At 42.8% G+C, this 14,013-nt stretch overlaps 1 protein-coding gene across 3 annotated transcripts in view; it reads right to left on the reverse strand.

Annotated features, from left to right (window-relative positions):
* Positions 1-14,013, reverse strand: part of EML1 (echinoderm microtubule associated protein like 1) — a 228,872-nt gene that overhangs the window by 44,463 nt on the left and 170,396 nt on the right. For all 3 annotated transcript variants that reach the window (XM_011991646.1, XM_011991647.1, XM_011991648.1), the window contains 4 exons: positions 8,361-8,389; positions 4,521-4,650; positions 1,491-1,640; positions 488-557 (listed from right to left, as the gene is read on the reverse strand). In XM_011991646.1, the coding sequence (XP_011847036.1) occupies positions 488-557; positions 1,491-1,640; positions 4,521-4,650; positions 8,361-8,389 (379 nt within the window). The remainder of the gene's footprint in view (positions 1-487; positions 558-1,490; positions 1,641-4,520; positions 4,651-8,360; positions 8,390-14,013) is intronic.

Here is a 14,013-nt window from a genome sequence, read left to right on the forward strand (position 1 = left end):
ATTTTTGTATTTTTTGTTTGTTTGTTTGTTTTGAGACGGAGTCTCGCTCTGTCGCCCAGGCTGGAGTGCAGTGGCGCGATCTCGGCTCACTGCAACCTCCGCTCCCAGGCTCATGCCATTCTTCTGCCTCAGCCTCCCGAGCAGCTGGGTCTACAGGCGCCCACCACCACGCCCAGCTAATTTGCTATTTTTTTTGTATTTTTAGTAGAGACAGGGTTTCACCATGTTAGCCAGGATGGTCTCGATCTCCTGACCTGTGATCCGCCCACCTCGGCCTCCCAAAGTGCTGGGATTACAGGCGTGAGCCACTGCATCCTGCCACACAATAAGTCTTCTAATTTACAATAAAAAATTCTAGTGAGGGGTTCAGAAGTTTTCAGATACCATAATTATATCTAAGCAGCCTTACTCAGCAGCACAATGTTTTCTAAAAATTACTTTGTGTTACCAGTTTATTATGAAACAATGAAAAGGTAACGTAACTCACTTTTCCATCCTTCGATGTGCCTGCGACTTGTCCTGTTGCTATCGTGATCCGGTCAGGATGAACTGCTAGGCTAACAAAAGGGTATTTATAAAACATCTACATGTCACAGGTAAGTTTTACTTTTCCCTTGCTCAAATATTATCTAGTCAAAAATTTAAATATAAGAAATATGTAATGCCTAACTTCTTACAGACTCATGACAAATTCTCTGAGCACTACGACGTTAGGAAACAACTAGTGCCTAATTCATTTAATCTTAATTCCCTTATTTCTTCTTAAGAATTTTCAAACTTAAGGAAAAAGCATCCTCTGCTGGGAAAATACCATTTCAACCTCAGAACCACTACATCAGTCTACAATCTTTATTAAAAAGTCATGTTGAGTATGTAAATAGGAAAGATGCCATCTTTCGCCAACAGGATTTTTATCATTGACCAAGGAACCAGGACAAATATATAAATCCATCTCTTCATACATCCATCCTTCCAAGATACGTAAAATGCCTACCAAAAGCTATAAATGAATTATGGGAAGAGCCGACTCAGCTGTAAACCTGAGGCAACATGTTTTTATGTTTACCAAAAAATAAAGACCCAAATTAGAAGCCTTTAACACATGATGTGTTAAGAAGGCCTCCAAAGAGGTGGTGCTCTTAGTTGAAACAATGCGGTCCGTGAAGCTCATGTGTGGGTGAGGCTGGAAAACTAAACATGAGAGGTGTCTCACGGAGCGCAGCAGCAAGCGGACCACAAGGAGACCACACAGAAGAGCTCTCCCAAAGACCGCATTTCCTCAGACCCTCTTCCTTCTCCTTAGTTATGTCCCAGTACTGACCGTGTTCTGCTAATGCTCTTTCCACCTGTGCAACGGGAATCACACTTATTTTTATTTTTTTTATAGACAGAGTTTCACTGTTGCCCAGGATGGTCTGGAACTCCTGGCCTCAAGCGATCCTCCCACCTCGGCCTTCCGAGTAGCAGGAATGACCTGTTTCAGGACTTACCACTTCACGTCATCGTTGTGGCCAGCGTAATGCCTCTGCAGTTGCTCCTCCACATTGTATAACACCACCACAGACGCGATGAAGTAGACGGTCTCTCCCGTCGGAAGCAAGTACAGGTTGTTACGGCAGTCTCGACCCCTGTACCCGTAGCTTTGTGGATGTCAAGAAAAATTTTTTTTTCCCTTTAAGAGCTGACAAAACATCAGCTTTATTCAACAGGCACAGGCAATAAAATACCATATAACTATTACCATCAGCGTCACTAATTTAAATAACATTAAGTTGCAAATATTCGGTGACGAATACATGTGACCCCCAAAGGCATGCAGTAAAGTTGGAAACAGTCATTGATGTAATATGAATACATATTTTTACAAGGATTTGGTTTTATTTTTAGAAAGCTATTGAGTCAATTATTAATTTTTTTACTGTAATCAAGCTAAATTTTTACTAAAAAATTCCTTTTTTAAACATGGTAAAAGTACTTACAAAGGGTACAAATGACACACACACGTGCACACAAACATGCATAAAAGGTAAAAAAAAAAAAAAAAAAAATCAGGCTTCTCAGATCCTTTGGGGTAAGAATCCCTGTTAAAACTTTCGCATTATACTTCCAAACCTTGAAAATTATTTTGAGAACAAAGTATCACTTGAACTTGGATGTAAAAAGTAACCTGGCAAAATGCCAAATAATGGCCCCAAAATGCCATTTATTTAGAGCAAATTTCATTGCTTTACATCTTCTAAAATATGAACAGGAAGTAGGCTGAATAAATGTTTTGAATAATGTTTTCCAGATGTGATACAACCGTTTAATAAACCACTACTGACTTAAAGACAAGCTGAAGCACTTCAATTTTATGTATCAAAATAGATTCCAAAACAGGTGCAGGTAAATGCCTATGACATTTGAATTTGAAAAAAAAAAGTATTTTGGGGGAGAAATTTAGGTACAGGTGGTAATTTTTAAAAATTTCTAAAGAATATGACTCCATAATCACAAATAGTAATTATTCTAAACGAAGTCACAACAGCTTCAATTTAAACCAACATCTTATAATTTGTGTTCCACGCTTCGCATTACACAGGTACTCAATAAATATTTGAGGGTGAAAAAAAAATTTTTTTTTTTGCCTTAAAATCTGCATAGACTGAAAGGTGGTCTCTGCAGGCTTCCTCTAAAGTAATAAGAACATGGAAATAAATGGAAAAATAATCAACATTTAATTCACCTTTTTCACAGTTTCTATTTTCTTATCTTTCAGTTGTTTTTTCCCCTGGAAGCTTACTTTTCCAAACCTCATGCAATGAAGTTGCCAGCACCTCTGTTTAAAGAACGTTAGTTATATGGTGATTTAGACTTTTGTGGGCTATATTTTTGGGGAGCCTTTTTGATTGATATGAATATATGTATTTTTGCGACAGGGACTTGTCATGTTACCCAGGTTGGACTGGAACTCCTGGATCCTTCCACCTAAGCCTCTTATACAGCTTGGACTATAGGGGTGCATCACTGTAGCTAGCTTTCTTTTTCTTTCTTTTTTTTTTTTTTTGAGATGGAGTCTCACTCCATTGCCCAGGCTGGAGTGCAATTGCGCCATCTTGGTTCACTGCAAGCTCCACCTCCCGGGTTCACGCCATTCTCCTGCCTCAGCCTCCTGAGTAGCTGGGACTACAGGCACCCACCACTATGCCCAACTAATGTTTTGTATTTTTAGTAGTAGGATGATATCTACATGGCATGTCAATTTCATTTACATCATTCACTTGACTCCCTTCATTCAGTACTTTGGTATTCATATTTTTCTATCATCCCTTTAGTCAAGGTCACACTTGAAGTTAGGCCACACTTGGTTTAAGGGGAGAATGCTAGTCCTCATTTCAGGGTACCTCTCTTTCCTTGGGTTTAAAAACTTTTTTGCCAATGTGGTTTAGTTTCAATTTTGGATACTCCCATTTCCTCAATCATAAGGACAATATTTTCTTGCATTGTCACTGTTGTTTCCTTATAAATATAGATAGTGCCTAGTTTTCCATCTGTCCCCGAAAAATTGACTAAATATATGATAGCTCCTGTTAAAAATAATTGGCTTTTGACCGGGCATGGTGGCTCATGCCTATAATCCCAGTACTTGGGGAAGCTGAGACGAGCAGATTGCTTGAGTCCAGGAGATCAAGGACAGCTTGGGCAACACAGGGAGACTCTCTCTCTTAAAAAAAAAAAAAAAAAATCAGTTCTCATTAGAATCTAAAATTCTACCCATTCTTGATTATTTTCACTGTTTGCTTCTTTATATATTTCTAACTACTATTGTCATTCTTTCGGAAAGAATAAAGTTAGCACCAGCAACTAGTGATTCATTTTCTCCTGACAAAGAAAAAATCACTCATACAATCATATAACATCTTCATATTTTCTTTTCAGGAAAATAATGAATATGTATTTGAGCCAGAACCACAGCTATTTCATTCAGGAATGGTAAGTTGGTTCTCCTGATAATAAGCAGCTCTTATGAAGCTCCTACTTTGTTAGAACTCTGTAGGTCTCTAACATATGGTCAATTTTGTTACATTAAGTTTTCAAAAGTAACAGTAAAACTTTTTTCTTTCTTTTTTTTTCTTTTCTTGAGACGGAATCTTGCTCTGTTGCCCAGACTGGAGTGCAGTGGCGCCATCTTGGCTCACTGCAAGTTCCACCTCCCGGGTTCACACCATTCTCCTGCCTCAGCCTCCCGAGTAGCTGGGACTACAGGCGCCCACCACCACGCCTGGCTAATTTTTGTGTTTTTAGTAGAGACGGGGTTTCACCTTGTTAGCCAGGATGGTCTCGAACTCCTGACCTCGTGATCCGCCTGCCTTGGCCTCCCAAAGTGCTGGGATTACAGGCGTGAGCCACCGCGCCTGGCCTAAAACATTTTGTTTTTTAAAAGCTTAAGAGGACTTAAGTTTTATGCATTTCTACAGTTAACATCAAGCATTGATTGACTGATAACTTCACGTGAGACGTAATCAGTGAATAAAGGATACACCCATTCCAGCTTGAGTCTCTTGGTTGGAAGTTCTACTTTTGCTTCCAAGCTGTAAGAATCCACTTGATCTTTGGGCATGTACATGGTAACAGGGCGTCCACGAAGAAACATTTTTACATAGCCTTCTTCTACAAAAAGAACAAAGATGTCAATAAGATACCTCAGTGCCCAGCATACCTGAAAACAAATGCTTTATCCTCTCTAGCCTTTCAGTGTAAAAGAGAAACTTTTACCCTTCTGTCATTTCTAATTGATATCCTAGGGAAAAAAGTAACATATAAGTAAACAGTTTGAAACACAAGTTTGCATCTTGTTTGCTTTTGATATTCTGTTTACTTAAGTACATGAGATACCTATGAAATTGTAAAAGGCAGGAAGGAACTTGGTTCCAACAATGATTTGCCATGAGATTTTACTGCTTACACTTTCTTTTATCATCAGGAAGGGAAAAAATACCACCCCCAAACTTCAACTAACACAAGAAATCCACTTAAAGTTTTTGAGTTCAGTGTATACACAATCTCAAAATCCAAATTCACAAATATTTTTCAATATTTAAATGGATTTGTTATATTGCAATGTAAAAATATATCTTTATGTTTTTTTTGTTTTTTTGTTTTTTTTTTTTGAGATGGAGTCTCACTCTGTCGCCCAGGCTGGAGTGCAGTGGCGCGATATCGGTTCACTGCAAGCTCCGCCTCCCAGGTTCACGCCATTCTCCTGCCTCAGCCTCCCGAGTAGCTGGGACTACAGGCGCCCACCACCGCGCATGGCTAATTTTTTTGTATTTTTAGTAGAGACGGGGTTTCACCATGGTCTCGATCTCCTGACCTTGTGATCCGCCCACCTCGGCCTCCCAAAGTGCTGGGATTACAGGCGTGAGCCACTGCGCCCGGCCTAGGTATCTTTTAATTGAGCAATTCTTTCAAGTGTAAAGAACACAAAATCAGCAGAAGTGCATGCTAGGATGCAATGCAAAAAGGAAAATGCTCATAGAAAATCTAGAAATGGAAAACAAAAGAACAAAAGACCCATTAGAGAAATCTGGATGAAAAACTCTCTAGAACAAACATTTCTATAATAAAATAACTTTTAATATTTCAATAAATTATAGGGAAAAGTAAGTATCAATAATATATTGACACAGGGTAACTCCTAGACCTTAAAAAGAACATCTTGGGGTGTTCTGACTGGAGTTCTCACGATATGATAAGGGCAAAGTAAATGTCTTGTCAGCTCTGCTCCTGGTGAATTCCACTCAGATTCAGAACTCGCTGAATTCTGAAATTTCACTGCAGATTAAAGGACGTGGTCTTAATGGTATTTAAATTGGGCAGTTGGAACCAGGGATACCTGTACACAACTCAACAGAAAAAGCATCCCCAGGGAGGAAATTGGCGAGGAACAGTTAGGAAATAATTATAGTACAAATTAGTTTTCTAAGTCTTATTCTTAAGGATTTTCAAACAATGCCACATGCAATATTACTTAAAACTCAAGAGGGCACCCCAGTTTCATGTTATTGTGTGCATGCGCTTCAGGTCTTAAATGCATGCATGTGACGCACTCTTCACACTGCATATTAAGACTGACGTTGAGTGAGTCATGAACGCGATCATCCCTGCCTATGTGTGCCAGCCACTGCGTCCCATGGATCCTCCCCTTACAGTATCTCCCACGCTGGTGCCAATTTCCCCAGGTGCACTGGGGCCCCATCACCACAGGCTCTCTTATGGCTCTCCTGGGTCAGTTTACACACTGCTGCCAAACCCACCAAGGCCCAACCAGGTTTTATGGAGCTCTTCCTCCATGTACATTTCTTCACCTGCTCTCTTCCTTGCTGGATCCAGCAGGTCTAAATGCCCTCCTGGGCTCTCACTGCACAGGATCTCATCTGCCACAGACACCCACAGGGATTCTCCTCTGGGGCCAGGCATGTCTCTTTGCACCCCCCTATACCCTGTTCTGTCTGTGCCACCGCTCAGGCTGTCCTCCTCTGATGCTTCTTCCCTTCCTTAACCCTCACCCAAATATAAGCTCATCAGGGGCTGTGTGGCTACCACAACCAAAGAATCTAAAAGCACCCAAAAGATTGACATTCTTGAAAAGAGGGGTAGGAGACTGGAGTTGACAGCTAAATGAAAAGGGATTCTAGCAACTCTCTTTGTAAGAGAATCAATCCTGCCAGGAAGCTCGCAGAATGTAGGTTAGGAATAAAGACAATATAATGCTATTTCCACAACACATAAAAAAGCACACCATGGATGTATATAACCAATGTCTATGAAATATCCACCTGAGTCGCTCACAGGCATGTGATGATTAAGAATCCTTAGGACTGAGCTTACTTACTGCACAATTTTAACTTACTGAACTAGGCAAAAAAAGCACTGAAGTTGGCCTTGGCACTGTTTTGTACTGGTGATTCAGACAGGCTACATCTAAAACCAAAATGCAGCCAGGGAAAGCAGTGTTCGTTCCAGGCAGGTTAGGATAACAGCACACACGCCACCAAACCCAAAGGCGCTAGTGGGAAGAGGCCAGCAGCAGTGCATGGTACCAAGTCAAACAGTGGGACATCCAGGGGTGGCCCTATAGCTCTCTTAAGGTTTATATAGATGAAAAAAAATTCCTGCAATCAGCCAATAACCAATTGGGATCCAAATTACAGCCACTTATTAAAGCCCATCCAAGTAAATGCTCAGGGATGCGTTTAACTTAAAATGAATCGAAGTGGTTTGCAACACAAAAACATTTTCATACAAGGAGAGCATCTGTTTGCCTGTATGAAAAAGGTTTCTGTAGCCTGGGTAACAGCTTTGCTCAGAGAGCTATGAGGTTTCAGAAATGCTGCCTACCTTTGCAGTGTGTCACCCGGCGTTTCCCTTGTGATTTCGGAGACAGAGACAGAAGGGCTAGACAAAGAGACGGTGGAGTACTGCAAGTGTGGCTGGCCTGCCTGCCCAGAGCCCGGAGCCCTCACTAGCCCACAGGCCAACACCTGACCTGCCCCCCAATCTTAAAATCTGGACACGGTTCAGGGATCCTGACAAGTGCGCTCACGATGTGACCCTGCGAGCTTACAGCAATTACATTTTCAGTGAGTAGTTTCATGCTTCCTGAAAATGAAATGAACACTAAAGCACATGCTGATAAATACAAAACTTTGACTTTTATGTTTTAATTCTGAACTTAGGAAAAAAACTAGAACAATTAAAATTAAATGAATGTATTTAATCAATTACGTACTTGTCCTTTTTTTTTTTTGCATTTTAAATGCATTTCTAAATAAGGTTAAGATGCTATACAACAGCATCTACCTTATTACAAAAGGTGTTAAAAAAGATATATGGAAAGATATACATGAACTATTAGTTTGCAGTTTAGGAGATCATAGGCAGAAAAAGAAAAGCTACTTTTAGACAGTTATGTAACTTGATGCATAAGAAACTTTCCCCTAAGAGAAATGCAAATGTTGATAACAGAATCCAGTTAGTAAGGAAGGAATAACCAAGGCAACAGACACCTTTTAATCTAGAAATTCCATCATGGCATAGGTGGTGGCATTCCACTCTCCTCCTTATTGGCATGTCTTACATTGGTTTTGGAGAGGGTAGGTGAAGGGTTTGCTCTTTACGACTGTTTAAAGGCAGTCTCACTGTCACTAGCTGAGCCATTCAACCGCCACGTTCAAAGCTGACAGCACCCATCTGATCTGCACAAACCAAAGCTCCTGTGTGTTCCAAGGCGGCCCCTGAAGCTGGCTACTTCTTTTCTGTCCCTTGAGTTCTGAGGAAATGAGTGAGGGGTTCCCATACAAAAATTAAATCAGACTTACCTGCACTGAATACAGGCTCCTTGGGTTTGCTGTGAAAATAAACCAAAAACAGTTTTTAAAGGGCACTGTGGGTGTTCAATCTCATTCGCTTCAGACCCCACAGCCACGGCTGCAGTAGTCTGCCACACAAATGCTGCATAAGTTAGACATGTTAATAAGAAAAACGCAACCAATTTCACTGCAAAAAGGAACACACATAAACAATCATAAGCAATCTCGTAGGTGCAAGAGACTGCACTCCTAACTTTATCACCAAACTTGGGCTTTTTATGAGTGCAAATAAGTGTTTCGGGGAGGAAAAAATGTGGCTAATCAAGATGGGAATGACCCTGTCTAAATGTGTAAAAAGGGTTGTTTTTATTCCCCACACTCTTCTGACAGATTATTTAAAGAACTTATTTAAAACTAGCACATTCCTGACAAAAGATCTTTTGGTGAGGCCTTTTAGAGCTCACCTCCTAAGCGGATTGCTGTTCTAGGAAGACAAGTAGGTGAGCATAAGGTAGAAAGAGGAGAGGGGAACACCAGGGTCTGGTGCCCTCCAACTCAGCCATCTCTCAGGAGAGGTGGGGACACCCCTGCTGACTTCAGTCACCCTGGGCACCCACCATGAGCAGGTGAGACCACCCCATGGCAGTGCTTGGGAAACCAAACTCAGGAGTCAGTCAAGGACAGACAGCTGCAGACAGACTAGACATCCCTAGGAGCAAGCACCCCACAGGAGAAACTTCCACGAGCGGTCCCTGGGGGCACAAGGAGAGGCGGCCGCCACTGCAGACCCACTACTTCCTGCCAGGGGCACTCCTCCCATGACACCATCTTTGGGGAGATGGCACCATCTCCATTCCAGACAGGGACAGGGAGACCCAGGGAGCTCAGGGAGGGGGGTGACCCCTTGATCTCAACTTTGACTCCAAAGTTCATGCTTCGCACCATTTAGCTTCCCCGACTTCCACCTGCTTTAAGATACAGAGGGAGACACAGGACGTAAACGGACGTCAAGGGGCGCATTGCTTTTACCATAGTGCCTTAAATGCTGCTAGGAGCACATATGCATTTGTGTGTGTGTGTGTGTGTGTGTGTGTTTAAAACAAAAACTTGAGCAGATATATTCCTAATATTACTCCTCAATTTTTGACTTGAAACACAATGAAAAACAACAGGAATAAAAACTATCCTTAATCTCATGATGTAGTAAATAATATTGTATATTAATATTCTTGATTTCCAGACAATTTCATGTAGCACATGGAGTGGGGTGGGGGAGCCTACTACTTTCCTGATGCTTTAGAAGTGGTTTACTTTGTTCAAACGTGTTTTAAGTAGTTTTATATTAAGTTTTAGCTTCCTACACTCTAAACTATGGTCATTGAAAATACTACTATAAAGGCATGGCACAGCCTTTGAACCTAAAAGCCTGGGTCTTACATTGGCCTACAAGGCCCTATCCAATCTCCACCTAACCCCTGTATTCTTCAGAGCTCATCTCCCTTCACTATATTTCCTGCTGTTCTGGGAACCTGGTCCAGCAGGCTCCGTGTCAGGCGCTGGCTCACGGTCCCTCCTGGACCATCCTCCCCGAAGTCAGCCACTCTCAGGCCACCGCTTTAGCCGTGTGTATGGCTTCACGTTCCCTGCTCCATACTAAAACTCTCCTCAGGCCCTGCTCGCCGCACCCCCCGCCCCTCCTGCTTTATTTTTCTCTACAGCACTTATTTGCCCCCTGCCTTCATTTTGTTTCTCCCACCAGGAGGCAATGCCACAGGGGCAGGGATCTTTCTGTTCATGACTGTATTCCCAGGGCCTTGGACAGCAGACAGCGGCTGCCCTGGTGTGAGGCCTGGAGCTCCTGTGGAATTCCTCTTGGTTCTCCATCTTCAGTCTTCAGCAGGCCCCCAGGATCTGTGCCTGGTGGGTGGTGGTGGGGTCTGCTCTCAGCAATCCTGCCTCTCCCTGGGGCACAGACAGCTGCTGCCTGGAACCTGGTCTGGGGCTTGGCGTGCAGATGGAGTTTCTCTCCGTCCTCCAGGTCCCCAGACCTCACTAAACACCCATCCCTCAAAGGGCTCTCTCTCAGCTTTCCTCATCCTTCCTTCCGGAGTGGCCAGCTGCTGCCTGGCCCTTAGTTCAAGGCCCTGAGTGTGGAGAACGTCTCTCGGCTTTCCTCTTGGCATGCCTCTGCCTCAGTTGGTCTCTCTCAGCCTCCTGTCCGGCTTCCGGTCCACCATGCACACTCACTGAGGTCTGGGGAAAAGCGGAGTGCGTGTGAGCGGGGGAGGGTTCCCCTGTGCCGGAGCCCCTGAGGACTCTGAACTCTCCTGCCAGTCCACACTCAGCCTTTCCCAATTCTACAGCTCCAGGTGTTTTCCTACTCCCATCTACGAGGGCTCCCCTTTTCTTCCCGCCGCTCTGCCAAAGACAAAAGCAGCCATGGGGCCTGTCCCTCCTCAGAGGGGATTGCCACTTTTCAATAACATTTCAGTTCATTATACCACTTTCTGTCCTCGGCTCCATGGTGGGCTTACACTAGCTATGATACTGTAGATACCTGAATTGTTCTCATTTTTAGGGTGGGAGTGACATTCTTGTCATTTTCTGTGTGCTAAGCAGAAGCAGAAGAAATCTTAACTCCAAATTTCACATATATTATTAGATTTACAGGCAGAAGGAGGTGAGAACAGAAGGAAAGCTAAGACAAAAGACTACGCGGCAAATCTAATTACAGAAACATAATCAAAGGGAAGCCAGGTATGGAATCAAAAGATAGGAAAACTATTTTTTTTATCATGACTTTGATCACAAAAGTAGAATGATGCAAAAGCTATGAACACAGAAATGAGAAATTCAGAACTTGCCCTAGAGACAGAAAAAAGCAATTATGAACTATGTTCTTCCTACAAAGAGAAAATCTGCAGGGGAATCTGAACTCTCCATACAGGGAAGCTCATGGACCTTTGACACTGAAGAACTGTAAGAGGAAGAATGAAAGATTTCTATTAACAGATTAGGTAGCAGAAATGTTAACAACTAAGGTCACTGAGAGAGGTATCAGGTGGTACTAAAATGCTTACATTTCTTTAAATCATGCTCTAAACAATGTATCACTTTGTGGTATGCTGTATTTAGAAAATATACTACTGCTATGTTTTATTATTTTAGAAAGTTGAGTTTTTGTTGGAAAAACCCGGCATATTTGCTTTAGAACCCATTACTCCTGCCAATGCACCACTACCTGTCCTAAAAGGCAAGCCTGGGAGGAGGTAATTTCACTCATGCATGCAAATCTCAGAATATAAACCCATAAAACGATGATGAATCTTCTGAACAACTGATAGAAAGGCAAACCCACAGATGTGCAGTGATAACCAGAAGAGAACATTAAAGCCACTGTGGCCTCTCAACAAAGTCTGTTGACGGGAGTCATGTGCAGAAAGTGCATTTTCTAGAATGCACAGCCACTCGAATTGAGAGTGCGTCCTTCAGACCCAGCACTATTTGAAACCTGCTTGGGCGGTGAATTCACTTGGAGTGGGAGATGATCGCTTCTCAAGGTGTTATGTAATTCATCTCTGATTCCCCATTTCTTGATGTGAGCTCGATGGAAAATATTAAGTGGGTGACTTAACATCCCCTCAACAGCTGGGCTGTGGCTCCGTGGTGGGGGGTGTGTGTCGGTGGGGAGAATGCCCAGGCCTGTCCTAGGAAGGGTGAAGGAGCACCAGCTGCAGAATGAGGCTTCATTCATCCCTTGCCCAGTGTGGAGTCAATCAAGATGTCCTGCACCTGCCTCTGAAGCCAATGACAGAACTAAGCCCGGAGGAGAGAAAGGATTTCCCCTCTGGTGAACAAACTCTCAGCACTCGGCTATTCTGGTGTTAAGTTGTGGCCAATGTCTCCGAGACGAACTCCAGTGCAGTTCTTACTGCTTATAAGGAGATTTGCTGAAAGAGCTTGGCTGTATGCTCCCTTGAGCTGCATGGTTCAAGAGCTGATGTAAGATATAAGCAGTCATGGGGACTCACAGAGGATGAGGTACACTTGAATCTTCACCAGACCAGCAGCTGTATGGGGAGATGGCAGGAGAACACTAGACATCTGCCCCAAGGAAAAACTCCTGCCCTGAGCTGGGAGGCTCACACCAAGACAGCAGTGCAGTCAACACCGCAGAGATAGCTGTGAACACGTATGTCAAAATTCAAATCCCTGAATGTGCTCACTATGGACTTGGGGCACAAGGATGGTCTGAGTGGTTGGTTTTTACTCATCTGATAAAGCTCCTGTTTGCTGCACCGTAGACTGGTATTTACAAGGAGAGTCCAGTGGACAACGTGTCCAGGCTGCAACTCAACAGATATTCACTGTGCCTCTCCTCTGTGGGCAACTGCTCTTAGCTCTTTCATCTACATTAACTAACCTAACCCCATGTTCCTGAAAGGGGTCTCTGAGGCCAGATCCTGCAGGTCTTTTGACACGTGGTGACATGTGTGAAAGTCCTGGGCAAGTACGATCAGAGTGGAACTAATAGGAGCCACATGCTGTTTGAGCAGAGATACTTGCTTTTGAAAATGATTAATAAGACTTGATAGAGAAAGAATCCATTCTGAAGTTAAACATGCGATTTCTCTAAAATTTATTCATCCAGAACAAGTTTGGCTCTTGGAATAACATGACTTCTTTTTATTTTTTGAGACAGGGTCTGGCTCTGTCACACAGGCTGGAGTGCAGTGGTGTGATCTCGGTTCACTGCAACCTCTGCCTCCTGGGCTCAAGCCATCCTCTCACCTCAGCCTCCCAAGTATCTGGGACTACAGGCATATGCCACCAAACCCGGCTAATGTTTAGATTTTTTTTTGTAGAGACAGGGTTCCACTATGTTGTCCAGGCTGGTGTCAAACTCCCGGGCTCAAATGATCTGCCTGCCCTGGCCTCCCAAAGTGCTGGGATTCCAGGTGTGAGACACTGGGCTCAGCCACACGATTGTTTTTAAAAACGACTTCACGTGATGAAATGAAGTTCCCGCTGGAAGCCAGAATACTCTACCATGGAAATAATGACTCTATAAAAATTGTCCTTAAGCAGCTTTTTATTAGAAATACGGTCATTTAAGAACCATCTATTCAAAATGTTTAAAAGTTGCTGGAGACTTTACTGGCGACAAAAGCGACTGCTTCATAGACATTTCCAACCAATACTTCCAGCTTAACATGGTGGAAGGAGAACACATTTTGAGGCCAGCTGGATCTGTGCTCTAGGGCTTGGGTGAGGGGCTTCACCTCTACCAGCTTAATATCCTTAAACTAAAAATGGGAATAAAACCACTGTGAGGAACAGGTTATTGGCACGATTAAATAAGATGTGTTACAATGCGTCCAACATGTGTTATTAATTAATATGGCTTCCCTCTTCCTTCTCTTTTCACTGCAAAAATCTTTGTATTTCCAGACTCCTCACCTACCAGTCTCAAAACTAAAACAATACGAAGAATATTAGCACTTATTATTTTGAAATTTATTAAAACATAAGTGACCCCATGGCTTGAAGATGAAACATTTTTTTCAGTAAAAAGATGCTTAAGTCTCTTATCTTCCAGTGTAAAATGTAGTGTTAAAATTGTCTACCCATAGGTGGTGCTGTTTACACAGTTCTTGAATAG

Source organism: Mandrillus leucophaeus, unplaced genomic scaffold, assembly GCF_000951045.1.
Source record: "Mandrillus leucophaeus isolate KB7577 unplaced genomic scaffold, Mleu.le_1.0 Scaffold4, whole genome shotgun sequence".
Taxonomy (NCBI): domain Eukaryota; kingdom Metazoa; phylum Chordata; class Mammalia; order Primates; family Cercopithecidae; genus Mandrillus; species Mandrillus leucophaeus.